This window comes from Gracilinanus agilis, chromosome 2 (assembly GCF_016433145.1).
Source record: "Gracilinanus agilis isolate LMUSP501 chromosome 2, AgileGrace, whole genome shotgun sequence".
NCBI lineage: Eukaryota > Metazoa > Chordata > Mammalia > Didelphimorphia > Didelphidae > Gracilinanus > Gracilinanus agilis.
Window position 1 is genome coordinate 27,436,774 of NC_058131.1, and position 15,210 is coordinate 27,451,983.

At 41.4% G+C, this 15,210-nt stretch overlaps 2 protein-coding genes across 2 annotated transcripts in view; both read right to left on the reverse strand.

Annotated features, from left to right (window-relative positions):
* The window catches only part of LOC123233106 (antigen-presenting glycoprotein CD1d-like), an 11,634-nt gene extending 6,798 nt beyond the window's left edge, over positions 1 to 4,836 (reverse strand). Inside the window, exons 1-2 of the mRNA XM_044659274.1 lie at positions 4,752 to 4,836; positions 1,528 to 1,788 (exon numbers count right to left, since the gene is read on the reverse strand). Of these exons, the coding sequence (XP_044515209.1) occupies positions 1,528 to 1,788; positions 4,752 to 4,836 (346 nt within the window). The remainder of the gene's footprint in view (positions 1 to 1,527; positions 1,789 to 4,751) is intronic.
* Positions 4,837 to 8,252: 3,416 nt separating this feature from the next.
* On the reverse strand, positions 8,253 to 14,707 carry LOC123234493 (zinc-alpha-2-glycoprotein-like). The gene is made up of 6 exons (XM_044660393.1): positions 14,632 to 14,707; positions 12,360 to 12,620; positions 10,518 to 10,784; positions 9,431 to 9,709; positions 9,163 to 9,279; positions 8,253 to 8,314 (listed from the first exon to the last, which is right to left on the reverse strand). Exons 1-6 carry the CDS (start codon positions 14,705 to 14,707, stop codon positions 8,253 to 8,255), a joined length of 1,062 nt encoding a protein of 353 aa, XP_044516328.1.
* Between the last annotated feature and the right edge of the window lie 503 nt (positions 14,708 to 15,210).

The window sequence follows — 15,210 nt, forward strand, 5'->3', positions numbered from 1 at the left end:
ATCTTCCTGACTGAAGGCTTGCTACTCTATCCACTGAGCACATAGCTGTCCTACCAAAGTGATATTTTTTAACTTTAGATCTGACCTTACTTAGTAGACTCTAATGGCTTCCTATTATCTCCAGGATCAAATATAAAGTCCTCTGTTTGATTTTACAGTCCTTTATAACCTCACTCCTTCCTACTTTCACTGACTTTTTACATACTATTCCGCTCTGTGATCCAGCAACACTGGCTGACTTATAGTTCCTTGCATGTAAGTTCTCCCCTGTACCTGGAATACTCTCTGCCCCACCTGTTCCTCACCTCTGCTTCCTGGCTTCCTTCTAGACTCAGGTCAGATCTTAGCTTCTGAAAAAAGCCTTTCCCAATACCTCCCCATTTCTATCCTCTGCTATTGGTACTTCCCCTCTCAGATTACCTGATTTTTCTCTATATATGTCTTGTAGGTACCTGGTTGTTTGTATGTTGCTTCTTCCATTAGATGGCGAGAACCTCAAGGACAAATTTTTTTGCCTCTTTGTATCCCCATCACTTAGCACAATGCCTGCCACATAGGAAATCTTTATTCAAGGCTTATTGATTGATTGATGATACCATATTTATTCCTTGTTTGGAGAGGACAGTTCTCATTAGTTAAGTGGCTGCATGGACAAAACTCTACAACGTAGCCTTTGTGTAGATACAGAAGGCAAGTTCCCTTCTGGGATCCATGAGGTTGTTAAATCATTCAGTAGAGGGAAATCAGTCTGCACTGTAGTGTGGTGGGATAGCTTTGGATTTAGGGAGATCCCTTTCAGGGATTAATTGTTACCATCAAAGACACTGACCACAATGTCTATTTTTTCAATGTAGAAATGCCCCAGAGGAAAAATACTCTCAAAATTGCATGGAATATGTAGCAACATGAGATAAAAAAGGAAACCAGGCTCCAAGATTCTATAGCCATTGAGGAAAAAGGGCAATTGCTTTTTAGGGGAAAAGGGCAGCAAGTCTCTGAGCTTAGGGACAAGAAGCTATCACCATTCGAGCTGAGGTTCAGTGACTGAGGTAATTTCAAAATAGTGGGAGCCCAGGTGCTGAAGGCAAAGAATCTGGGACCTATTTTAAGAGGGGAATCTGGTATCCTGGAAAGGTGATGTTATTGAGGATTAAGACTTAGAGTAGAAGCCTTTATAGTCCTTTCCCTGGATCAGAGCATAGCAGGTATTGAGCCCCTGGACATTTTTTAACCACCCCCTTTTTTAGATCCTTCTGTCTATCAACTTGAAGACAGAAGAATAGCAAGGGCTAGGAAATTGGGGTTAAAAGACTTGCCCAGGGTCATATAGCTAAGAAGTATCTGAGGTCATATTTGAACCCAGGTTCTTTCAATACCTTCTATCCTCTGAGCTACCTAGCCACCCCTGACACTTATCTTAATGATGTTGCTTCTTGTATTTGGGTCCACAAAATCCCAGAGGGAAGAAGAGGAGGTTGGAAGGAAGGAAAAAGAGGATAGGAACAGCAGTGAGTGGGGCAGACTTACTTTCCCCTCTCTTATCATCCTTTACCCAGTTCTGGAGGGCCCAAAGATAGTCAATCTCATTGAACTTTAACTTCTGCTGCATGTCTTCAATGAAGTCAGCTCCTAGAGCATGGGAAACCCAGGCCTCTTTGATCACAAACTGCTGTTGCTTTTTGTTATAGAAGGCTATCTCGACATCATCCAAAAAGCTGACCAGGGTGAAGTCCAAGAGACTCTTTGTCGTTCCCACTGCAGTAAAAAACATCTCATGGCTGTGATGGGCTAAAGGACAGAAAGAAAAGGAAAGAGAGACTGGCATCTTCCATACCTCCTACTCTTAGGAGACTAACCAGAGTTGGACAGACTGGGCAACTTTCCCAGAAGGCAATCCAGAAGGGGGCCTTGGTGCCCATCATTCCTTTCCATGAGTGCCTCCCACCTAATTGGCACACAGCAGGGCTCAATAAGGTCTACTCATTAATCCCTGGACTCGAGACTGTTCCTCGAGGATACAGCCCCTTTGTTCATTAAGATCTTGCCTTTTGGCAAGCTAGAAATGACTCTGGGGAGAGTAGAGGAGTTAGGATCATGGAGAGAGCAACATAAGGAACAAGTGCAGATGACTGCTGTCCTAGAGAGTGCAAGATTTTCTGTCTGGGTCGGGTCTGGATGCAGCTGATTTATTTAAGCAGGGAAATTGTTGTAGGGGTTTTAAACACAGAAATTACTGTTGTAGAAGGGATTGGACCTTCCTAGCTGTGTGACCCTGGGCAAGTCACTTAGCCCCAATTGCCTAGCCCTTACCTCTTTTCTGCCTTGGAACTGATACTTAGTAATTCTAAGTCACAAGATAAAGATGAAAAAAAATGGGGTTGGCCCCTTGGTTCAAGTAAAGAAAAGGAAGGAATCACTCTTTGGAGGAAGGCAGCCTGGCTGGGATTATTTTCCTTGGAGATCAAGAGAACACTACTGTGTGGGCCAATTACACTGGCTTCCAAACTGGTGTCCTTGCCTTAATTTTCTCCCCACCCCATTTTATCTTCCATTTAGCTTACAAAGTGATATAGCTCAAGTATAGGGACAAGAGCACGCCATTTCCCTACTCAGTAAGTTATAGTGGCTGCCCATTCTTACCATCATTAAGCCTGGGCCAGAAGGGAGAATTCTATGATGAATTCTGGAAGCAGATTAAAGCTGGCATGAAGAGATTTTCTCTGTCTCTGTCTCTTACTCTCCATCTCTGTCTCTGTCTCTCCCTTCCTTCCCTCCTCTCTCTCTCTCCCCCACCTCTGTCTTTTTGTCTCTGTCTCTCCCTCCCCCCTTCCTCTTCCCCTCCCTGTCTCCTCTCTGTCTCTCTGTCTTTGTCTGTGTCTTTTTGTCTCTGTCTCTCCTTGTCTCTCTGCCAAAACCAGAATAGTGGAAACATATTAGGCAGGCATTTCTGATCATTTCATCTTTCCAGATGGTGCATATTTCTATTCTGAACCTGGGCCTGAGCAGTAAATAAGAAATGATTGCTTAGGTAAAAATGACAAGAAACTGGAAAGAAGGTGGCGGTGACATCTTTGAGCTTATGGTGGCTATAAAAAGGGAAACGTGGGCTTGATTTGACACGTGCCCTAGACTTGGGAGAGCAGTTACAAAAATTCAGGGAAAGGATAAAGAGAGAAAATTCCACAGGAAAAGTGGTCTTAAGAGGGATGGGACACCCTCAAGAATAAAATTCTGACAAAAATAACCAATTTATTTCAATGAGGAAGGAAGGAGGGAACTTTGCTGTGGTTTCATCATGTGGCAATGAGATTTCAGGAAAGAAGCCAGCAGGAGTCACTCTGGGAGCTGTGACAGTCAAATACTACATATTTGTATTTTTATAACTAAATATTTATATTATTTTTATATTGTTGTATTTATAATAACTAAACAGCAGTGTATTTCAGACACAAAACTTATGGACTCAGCAGTTCTCAAACTTTTCAGTCTTAGGACCCTTTTACACTCCTAAAAATTATTGCAGATTCCTCAGAGTTTTCACTTATAGAGTCTATATTTAATGATATTTACCATATTTGAAATGATCACATTAGATATTAGAATATTTACTCTATTAGAATATTAGAATGTTTACTCTATTAGAATTGATATTAAAAATGAAAACATCTTTATGTTATTATTATTATTAAAAGAGTTTTGACCTCAAGAACCCCCTGAAAGTGCCTAGGGGACATTCAGGGGTACTTAGTGACTTGTAACACTAACTCATTGACTTTTCTGCCTTTCTGCTTTCAGTTTGAGTCAAACTTAGCATTGATGAAATAAGATGTTCAAAGTACTTTGTGAGGCTTAAAATACTTAAACAAGTACTTAAAATACTATCATTGGGGTAATCAGATGGTTCAGTGGATAGAGAGCCAAGCCTGGAGATGAGAGGGGAGGCCAGGGTTCAAATCTGACCCCAGACACTTCCTAGCTGTGTGACCCCATTGCCTAGCCCTTACCTCTTTTCTGCCTTGGAACCAATATTTAGTACTGATTCTAAGAGGGAAGATAAGGGTTAAAACACTTCATCGTTTTCATCATCCGTTCTAATTTCCTTCAAGCCTCAGCTAGTGTACATTTCTACATGATGCCTTTGTTAAATTTCCCAGCTCCTAGGGCATTCCTCCCCACTGCCTCAATTGTTTGATTGAGATCCTTTCCATCTCAGGTTTTTTTATTCTATAATTCTGTGATCAAAGAAGTAAAGAGATGAGTCATACTAGAACAAGCTTGGTAAAGTGACCGGGCTCTCCTGGGCAGTATATGGGAGCAGGAGGAAGCCTGCTCCAGGGTCCATCAGCAGAGCTGCTTCTGATGGAGAGATATTGAAACAGGAGGTGGAGAGTCAAGGATAGCTGTGGATGGTGGCCTCGTTCTTTGGAATTTTCCTTGCCCTTGTTCCTAGGTCTGAGCAAGCTTTAGCCATCATTATCCAAAGCCTAACTGTGTTTGATGCTGGCTAGGTTCTATACTGAGGACAAAAGAACTGAGGCTCAGAGGGAATAATTCAGTGCTGACCCAGCAAACAAGGTAAGTCAGGAGTTGCTGCTGTTTCCCCAAGATAGACTTGTTCCTTTCCTCTTGTGCCAAGGTTGGAGATACCCTCTTGCTAGCTATCTTCATACCCTCAAAACTAATCAATTATTCCTTTTTCTCACTTTCCCAATGGCCTCAGATTCAGCCTTGCAATCAGAGCTCCAACTCACCTGCCTCGGTTTCCCTCACAGCAAATACTCCCATAATGTACAGCCAAGATGAGAATGACTCTCTCATTGACTTCTGGCTCTTCATTCTGCAATTGCTTGGCTTCCTCAACAGCATCTCGATTGGATAGAAGCTCTGGCCCCCAAACCTTATACTGTCTGTGATCCCCAGATGGGCAGTCTCTCTCTGCCTCATCCTTCCCCACCTCCCTTTGTTGGGGTTGGCTCTTCCCAGATAAACATTTGTCTCCAAGCAGAAGTTGACTCTGCCTGGCAGGAATAAGAACAGAAGTGAAATTTCATCTGTGGTAAAATCAGGAAACTCCAGAGCATGATCATCATCAGGCTTTGGCAGGGAGACCCCCCAGTGCCATAGACATAAATGGCATTCTTCAAGTTGTTTGAATTAAGCTGGATTCAGACAGTGAGCAATGTCTGATGAGGTAGACAGGGCCTCATCTTTGGAGAGCCCCTGGTTTAATGGAAGAAGTAGCTTCTCTTCTTAAGGAACCATTAGTTTGTCTGAAGAGACAATGGGAAAGACCCTTTCTGATAGGAGATATGTCTTTCCTGTAGGAAGCCAATGGTCTGATCCCATGGTTTATTACTCATCCCCACTATATTCTTCCTCCATTTGTAAAATGCCTGGTAGGGAACCTCAAAAAGCATTTTGATGTTTCCTTAAACTCCCAATTCCCAAGTCTCCTTAAGTCCCATACCCTATACCTTTATTCCACTGCAGAGATACACAAGGATAGTCACACCCTAGGTGCCACCCTTGTACACAATCATCTCATGTATTTAATAAAAAATGTGGACACTTCACTCTCTGGAAACATCTCCTGTCATTCTCTTTCTACTTGTGCCTTGACTCTCCCAAACATATTTTCTGTCCTCATCTCTACTGACAACTCTTCAATCCATTAGTAATTCCTAAGTTCATTACTTCTGTTCTGGTTTCCTTCCCAATTTTGTCTTTATATTTTGTCAATTCAACTCTTCATTTTTTGATTCTTGTGAATCCATTGACCTCTTATCCCCTATAGATGATCATCTCTTGCCAAACTCAAAACATGCATTGTACCTGCCTAGTTTCCTTCTCTACTTTTACAGACATGCTGCTGAAAAGGGCTGGAAGTCCCATGACCACATGAAATTCCTGCTATTTCATTGACTTTATAGCAGCAAAGCCATCTTTTTATTCCTCCCTAATTGATCCATATCTCACTCACCAAATAAAGCCTTTTACTCCCTCCTCAATGTGCAACCATCCCATCCTCCCCCTTCCCTTCTCCACTGAGGAATAAAATTGAGATCATTCCCCAATTTTTCCTTTCCTCCAGTCTTTAATAATGAAATGACTTCTCCTCACCAAGGTCCATTCCTCTTCATATAGTCTTGATCTCATCATATCCCATCCTCCCACTTTTGGCAGCAGATTGTCTCCATCCTTATTCTCCAACCCCTCTCTTTTTGTCTTCAACATTCCCTATCTCCTTGTTCTTCCCTACTGCCTTTGGACAAGAGCAAGTCTTCCCCATCCTTCAAAAAACTTTCACTAGACCCTACCATTTCCTTAAGATGATGTCTAATATCTCTCTTTCCTTTATTAGTTTAAGTCCTAGAAAAGCATTCTACTCTCAGTGTCTCCACTTACTCTCCTCTCACTCAATCTTTAGCCTTCTGTCATGTGGCTTCTGACTCCATCAATTATCTGAATGAAACATTTATTAAGTACTTACAATTTACTTAGTATCTGCTTACAAATTACATTGTACTAAGTTCTGATGATATATCTATATCTATCTATAAATGTGAAAGAATCCTTGTAATCAAGGAGCTCACATTTGGCCATGGACAAAAAAAAATATCCTCAGAAGGCCAGCCTCCTGGTGACAGGTGTCCCTTTACGATAGGCTAGGGTGACACTCAGGAAATGGACTTGGCTAGTCATACTCAAAGCCTTTCTAGGATGATTGAACCTGACATTGGCATTGCCTTTCATAACCCAAGATCACCCATATGCCAGGAATAGACATCCATCTGAGTGAGACTGTAGAAGGAAGTTATCATTGTTCAGGTGTTTTCCAGCCATGTCTGATTCTTTGTGATCCCATTTGGCATTTTCTTGGCAAGGATACTAGAGTGGTTTGCTATTTTTTATTTTATTTTACAGATTGAGGAACTGAGGTATACCCAATTAAGTGATTTACCCAGGGTCACATAACTAGTGTCTGAGACTAGATTTGAAGTCAGGAAGATGAGTTTTCCTAACTTCAGACCTGGTACTCTATCCACTGTGCCACCTACCTGCCTAGGGAGGGATTGACCATCAAAAAGAGTGCCAATATAGGATTTATTTAAAAAAACAAAAGTGCTTTTTTGCTTCAGAAAATCCTGAAGTAAAGGCTGAGAATGTGTTTTAGTCCTTGCTTTACAATTAATAAGCTATGGCTTTGGCCCAATTATTTATCCCTGTTTGCCCCCACTTTCATCAAATGTAAAACATGATCACATTGGTAGTAAGTGGAGTTGCTGGGATTTGAACCCAGATCTTTTAGATTCCCAAACTGGCCCTCTTTCTACTGTCTGCCCTTCAATCCATATAGTTCCAGGAATGTGTAAGCTTTTTTTTTATCTTTGAGCAGGTGATACCTGCCTCAGGACCCTCACTCAGTACAGAGCTGTGCCTACATTTTGGGGACCTATTTAGAAATAGCACATAACTTCTTTTCTTGTAAAGAATGTATCACTTTATTGGAGGACCATTTTTCATTTTCTTTTCATGACAGAGAGAGGTTGTAGATCAGAATTATCTATCACTATCCCATCATGAGATCTTACCTCTCCACTCCCATAGCCCCACATGTCAGGTGATTGGAGCTCAAGCCATTCTATTCTTTTTTAAAAAACCTTACCTTCTGTCTTAGAGTCAACATTAAGTATTGGTTCCAAGGCAGAAGAACAGGAAGGGCAATTGGGGTTAAGTGACTTGCCCAGGGTCACATAGCTAGGAAGTGTCTGAAGTCATTTGATTATAGCTTCTAAAGGTACAATGGGCAGCCTATTGCCAAGAGCTGAGCTTCATACTTTTTACAGGTCCAGCTAACTGTTTCATATCTATATATTTATATTTCTCTCTATCTACACTCCTAGGACCATGGCCATTTTCCTGGCTAGATATTTCTCATTTTTGATGAATTCTGACTTGGGTCAGGATTTTCTTGCTGACTACTAGATCTAGGGTAACCATGCTATGTGGATAAGAATATCTCAACTCAGGGAAAATGTTTTAACTCAGAGAGGTTTATGACCCTGTAGAGAAGAGTCTCTTTTCCAAATCTAAGTTTAGGCCAAGAAATTTGCTGAGGATAAAAAGTTAGGGTTGAGGTTCATGTTTAGTTTAGGGTTTGGTGTGCAATGAATAACTTTATCTTCCATTATATGGGGAACTCCCTCAAAGAATGAGAGGTTTAGATGCAGGCTACCAGTATACTCATTTTTCTAATGCAGAAGAAGAGGAGAAAGAGGTAAAGGTCCTTCCAGGTGTTCTTGTGAAGTTGTTCCTGTGGACAAAGGTCTTTTGTTAGTCTCATCTCAATTTCCAATTCCTACTCTTCCCACCATTCATGTGATTGAGACAGAAGGTAATGAGAATGGACTTATACAATTGCATTCACACACATACCATCCTCCCCCATCAGTTCTGTAAACTATAGAATACTTCCCTACTCAGTGGCTTTCTTCTTTATTGTCCCACCTTTTGATGGCCTTTGGGTGGGTGGGTGGGCTCTTTCCTTTTCTCTATAATACATTACAATACATCTATAATACATCATATATTCATTTTCATGATCACCACTCCTCAGTACTTAAAAATCTCTATGATTCTCTCAATGGCCTTTCCACATCTCATTTGAGAATTTCTGAGCCTCAACATGCATCAATAAGCTATTTTTGACTCCTAATGTTAACTTAGACTGTAATAACTGAGGCACAATATTGTGCGAGAGGTAGTTGACAGCTCTGATGTATTTTATATCAGTGGTTGGATCACCACTGGAAAAGCACCAGGTTAAGTTCTGAAGGAGCAGAGTACAAGGAACAGAATGGAGAGCACCGACTTTACTGGGGATGACTGCTGGAGTTGTTCTGAGCTCTGCGATTCTGAGATTCCATTTGGAGGATTTCCTCACCATAGTGCTGCTACTTGATCAAAGTGACATTACCATTACCATCATCAGCATCACCATCAACATCAACTGTGGGACCATCATCAACATGATCACATTCTTCCCATTTCTATCTCTTTCTCCATCACTTACAACTATATAGACCTTTAAGTTTTATAAAATCATTTTGATCCATTGCTCTTATACTTTTTGATTTCCTTGGGTTCTTCTCATATACCCACCTGCCTTCTTTTTCTTCCATGTCTTGAAGGACAGGGTACAGCTCAACACCAGGATGACAATTGCCGGTATGCTTAGGGCCATGGCCCAAGGTCTCTCCACAGATGGCTTCCCAGGAACTTCAGGAGTAAAGGACAACAAACAGGAGTTGGAATTTGCCCAGGAGGTAATGAGGCGCGTGGTGAATGGGACCCAGTCCCAGGGGGAAAGAGAAGTTTCAAGGACTAGTCCACTTGGTATAAATTCAACCAATGTGGGTGAGATACTCACCTGGGAACATGGCTGGAGTCTCTAGCTCACTGTGCTCTACCACACAAGTATAACCTGTCCCAGGGTCACCAGGTGGAAGCTCCAGTGTTACTTGAAGGTAGAAGGTGGCATCAGCATTGGGCAGCGTACCACTGGAGCTCTCCTGTCCCCACACACCCAGTGCTCCACCCTTTTCCCAGTGAAGCAAGATGGAGTGGGGATAGAAGCCAGTGGCTCTGCAGGAGAGGGTGACTCTGCCATCAGGAGCATCATGTCGGGATACTGTCACCTCAGGGGGAACTGATGGCAGAAAATAAAAGAGAAGATATCATCCCCAAAGCTCAGTAGGAGTCTTCTCTCCACCTCATCTCTACTTGCTTCAGAAGACCCATGACTATCTCCAGGACCATTCTTCCTTCACTTATGCCAGTCATGACATTCCTACAACTTAGCCAGCAGCAGTTTATATATTAGTTGTTGGCAAAGATTAAAACAAAACTCAAACCTAAATCAAATCAAACCAGTGGTTAGTGATGAAACTTCTAGTGATGATTATTTTGGCTCTTAGCTAGGCTGGGTGACAGAGATCATCCTTGGGTTAATGATTGATATTTTGCTCACAAATTAAGATCTGCTAGAACCAATCTCTCCTAGGTTTATTTTATTTTATTTCATTTTAAAAATCCTTACCTTCCTCCTTAGAATAAATACTGTGTGTGGGTTCCAAGGCAGAAGAGTGGTAAGGGCTAGGCAATGGCGGTTAAGTGACTTGCCCAGGGTCACACAGCTGGGAAGTGTCTGAGACCAAATGTGAACCTAGGACCTCCTGCCTCTAGGCCTGGCTCTCAGTCCACTGAGCTATCCAGCTACCCCCTAGTTTTAAATGGCTTGTAGACCCATATATTATGTCCACATCAAGAAGAGATATCAGAGTGGAACATTCATTACATCATGCATGAACCCAAAGAAGTAATAGTGTTTAACATTTTTATGCTATGAACTTTCCTATGGAGATTTGGATAGATCCTGGAGCTATGGATACTCTGTCTTCTGGTAGAAGTGATGTAGGCTTTCTTGGAGGACATGGGGGGGTGAAGCAGGGACTCACCATTTTTCCTTTTGCTTGAGTATTTCAATACTTTTCTCAGTGGCTCAATACAATCTTCCTCTATATAACGTTTTACTTTTTTATAGGGAAAAATAACTTCCCAGAAGGGTTTGAAGCACTCAGCCTCAGGCTTCCTTGCCACCCAGTGCTTGAGCTGCTCATCTATGCCACAGAAAGTCTCCCCATCCACAGCATACCAGAAATGGCTGCTCACAAGGATGTCTCCATCCAGGTGACAGTCATGCCAGAACTGTACTGTGTGGTTACCTAAGTGGGGAGAGAAAGAAAAGGGTGAATTTGAGAACAAGGTAGGTGGTTATAGTGGAATGTAATCTTGAGGGCGGGATTGGTGTCATGTTTATTCTTAAATTCTCAGTTCCTACCACAGTGCCTTGAACAGAGTGGTTACTTCGGAAATATTTATTGGATAGAATTGGGAAGAGGTGACTTAAAGTTGGGCTCCTGTTTCATATGCCTCAGAGGGGAAATTATTTTTTTGGTGAACTTTGGGGTTTAATTAGTGCCTCAAGTTGTACTTTTTTGATTTTTGAGGTGATTGGAAAATTGCCTGAATCATTTGTGTTCCAGTGATTCTTGATCAGGGAGAAGGTAAGAGAAGTGATTGTGTGGGTAAAACTCCAGATTTGGGCATTTCAATAAGTATAGGAAAGAGCTTTCTTTTCTGGGCTTCTTGACTGTCCCCAGATAAAGGACTTTGAAATTAATAGCTAGGAAATGCTGATCCCTAGGACAAATGTATTTTGCCTAATTATGGCTAAGCTGGCAGAAATGTGGATTTTGTTTTACACCCACTTTTTAACCTAGACGCTATGTTCATTGGTGAGAAATTACATCCCTTATTTATGAGCAAAAAGTTACATTGTTATTTTTTAAGAGGTAAATAGAACTTAATTTTTTAAATTTAAATTTTAAATTTTGAATATTTTCCCATAGTTACAAATTTCATGTTCTTTCCCTCTCCCCCAAACTCCCCCAGCCCCCGTAGTTGATGCACAATTCCACCGGGTTTTGCATGTATCATTGATCAAGACCCAATTCCGTATTATTGATAGTTGGACTAGAGTTATCGTTTAGTGTCTACGTCCTCAATGATATCCCCAACAGCCCATGTGTTCAAGCAGTTGTTTTTCCTCTGTGTTTCTCCTCCCACAGTTCTTCCTCTGAATGTGGCTACTTTTCCTTCTCATAAGTCCCTCAGCATTGCTCTGGATCCTCGCATTGCTGCTAGTAGAGAAGTCCATTTACATTGTTATTTTTATTTTGCCTTCTGCTTAGTAAATGTTTCTGACTAATAAGTGGAATTAATTTTAGTTGATTTGCTAAATGAGAGGCAGGTTAGGGACAACATTACACAGAGCTAGGAGAATAATCTTCCTACCAAAATTACCCCCCAGAATTTTAAGAGCGTTGGCTGTGTTGGTGATCAAATCATTTGGCAACTCTTAAACTGCTAGTGTTTGGCTGCAGATTAGGTGAGTGAATTGTGAAAGGGGGAAGAGGAGAGAGGGGATGGTTAGGGAGTAATCAAAGCCCAAGGGCTCAGGACAAGTCTCCTGGACTTGCTCCAAGACTTGCGGCAAATGCCTTGAGAAGCTGATGTGGTTGAGTGTATACTGTGTCTTAGGGCAGAATCCTTTATAGCCCATTCCTTAAATTAAGGTTTAACTCTTCATTTGAGTCCCTAAACACTCATCTCATTGGTATAGACTCCTAGGTTTTTACTCATCAGATCCTTGATTAGAGCTCAGGATTGTGGTAGGGGAGAGAGATGAGGAAGAAGGAAAGGAAGAGTGAAGCAGTAATGAATTAGGGCAGACTTACTTTCACCCTTGGTATCATTCTGAATCCAATTCTGGAGGGCCCAAAGAAAGTCTATCTCATTGTACACCAACTTCTGACGCTTCTCTTCAATGTAGTGGGCCCCCAGGGCCTGGAACACCCAGGCTTCCTTGATCACAAGCTGCTGATTCTTTTTGTCATAGAAGCTCCCCTGCACACCATTCATAGAACCAACCATGGTGAAGTCCAAGAGAGACTTTGTTGTACCTACTGCTGTGAAACACATCTCAAGACTGTGGTAAGCTAAATATGGGAAAAGGAAGGAGGAATAATGGGAATCAAATCTGTGGCCCCAAGATTTTCCCCTTGCTTCCCATTGTTAGGAGTATAACTAGGGCTGGACAGCCTGGGTCCTTTTCCCAGAGGAGAGTCTGAATGGAGCATGGCATATATATTCTTTCTTAGTGCCTACCACATAACCAAGCATACAGCAGGGCTCAGGAGGACATTGTTGACCGAGACAGAGGCCTGGTGATGAAATGTTTTTCCAACCATGATTTTATTTTTTGGTTTTAGGGAAGCTAGATGATTCAGTGGACAGAGCACTGCGCTTAGAATCAGGAAGCCTGATCTTTATGAGTTCAAATTGTGCTTCAGACCCTTACTTAGCTGTGTGACCCTAAGCAAGTTATTTAACCCCATTTGCCTTAGTACCTCATCTGTAAAAATGAGCTGGAACAAGGAGATGTCAAACTCTTCTAGAATTTTGACACCTAAACAAAAAAATGGGGTGCCAGAATTGGATACAACTGAAATGACGTGGCAACAATAATAAATGATATATGAATATAACTCTGTGGAGTAAGGAAGATTTATCTTTCTGAGTTTAGCTCCCCAAGTCCTAGAGTTTAAACCTGGACTCAGACAACCAGACCCTGGGGTCTGTTTACCTCGATTTCTTCCTTTGTAAAATGAACTAGAGGAGGAAATGGCAAGCTACTCCAGTGTATTTGTCAAGAAAACCCCAAATGGGGTCCCAAAGAGTTGGACATGACTAAACTGATTGAACAAGAACAGCAACAACCTTTCCACATCTTACCTTTCCAAGCCTATTACATGCCACTCCCTCATTTCATGGTCTTTACAGAACTAAGTTCAAACAAATCTCCTTACTATTCTCCCTACATGATACCCTATCACCTTTCTTCCTGACTCTCCAGTGGCTATCTTTTATTTCTGGAATGCTTGTAAATCTTCTTATTATTTGCAATAAAATAATTTTTTACAAATATTATTTGTAATAAAATAAACATTTATTTAATGAAATAAAAATTATAATAAAATAAAAAATAATTATTCTTATTATTTGTAATAAAACACTTATTAGCTTTACTTGGTTGGGATTCCCTTAGAATCACTCATAGCATTTAAAGTCATAGCTTTGTTGAGATACTTCTAATTGTCTGTGGCAGGGGAGATTGAGGAAATCATTTGATTTTCTCAACTTGGCTATTTCTCTTAGGAGATTGATGCATTCTGGTCCCTTTCTATGAAACTTGTACAATGGCTCCCTTGCTGGAGGATATGTCTTTGGGATGATACAACTCCTCCTCAGTCTGGCTCCATGCCCTTTCCTATTCTCTACTCTGTGCCTTATGCCAATATTTTTTTCTTCTAGCATGGAGACTGTGTCAGCCAGGCAATCATTCAATAAACATCTATTCAGAATTTTTTTGTGTGTGTGTGCCACGCTTTGTGCCAAGGACTAGAGCTACATACAAAGAAAGACTAAATTCAGTCCTCCGACAATCCTTGCTCTCAAGGAGCTCACAGTGTCATGGAGAAAACAACTCTGCACAAACAAGATACATATGGGATAAATTGGGGAGAGTTTCAGAGGAACAGCATAAAGGCTAAGAAGGACTAGAAAACACTGTTTGTAGAATATGGGAATCTAGAGGAGGGTTGTGGCAAGCACCTGTTCTTGCTTTTGCCTGGGAAGCTCCCAGAAGATAGATGCCATTTCTTATGACCAGAGGATTGGTGGGAGGTAGGAATTGTGCATCTCTTCTCTTAGGAGGAGGTCCCTGAGGTCAGAATATTTATCCTCATTCACTGCAGGGTCCTATTCAGCTAGGTGCCAATCAGCATGCATGATGAAAACCGTGAAATGCCTTATTGTTTAAATTTGCACTGAACATTTTACAGAACTGTAATTTTGAATAGTGTGAATTTGAATACATGTAACCACATTATTCAAACTAGTAAAGAGCTCCACTTCCCACCCCTGCATTCCAGCATGCCTTTGACTCACCTGCCTCAGTATCCTTTAGAACAATCATGCCCACAATTAGCAGCCAAGATGAGAATCTTGTCTTCTGACCCTCCATCTTCATCATCTCTAGAGAGTGGCCTGGTTTCTTCACCAGTGTCCCTTTTGGGTGAAACTTCTCCCCCTGATTGCAGTATACCCAAATGGGAAATAAGTCACCCCAATCTTTAGCTCCACCCTTGCTGGGAACTGCTTTACAGAGATCTTGCCATCCTCTCCAGTTGGGACATCTGTCTCTTGGCAGTACCTGTTCCTTCCTGGGAGACATTAGAACAGAAGTAGAATTAAGTTTGTGGTAAGGGCAGGAAACCCTAGAGATAAAATCATCAGGTGTTGTGAGGTCCACAGTTGGGACAAGTGTAGTGCCAGTTGTCATTCTTTGAAAAAATAATAGAATTTTTTTTACATCATTTACCATTATATCTTTACTCCTCCCCTCTTAGAGAGCTATTAACCAAAAATTTAAAAAGAGGGGGAAAGGCCAGTTTAACAAAACTTCTTATGACACTGTCAACATGAAAAAAATACAGAACCACCAACCTAGTTATATTATAATTATAT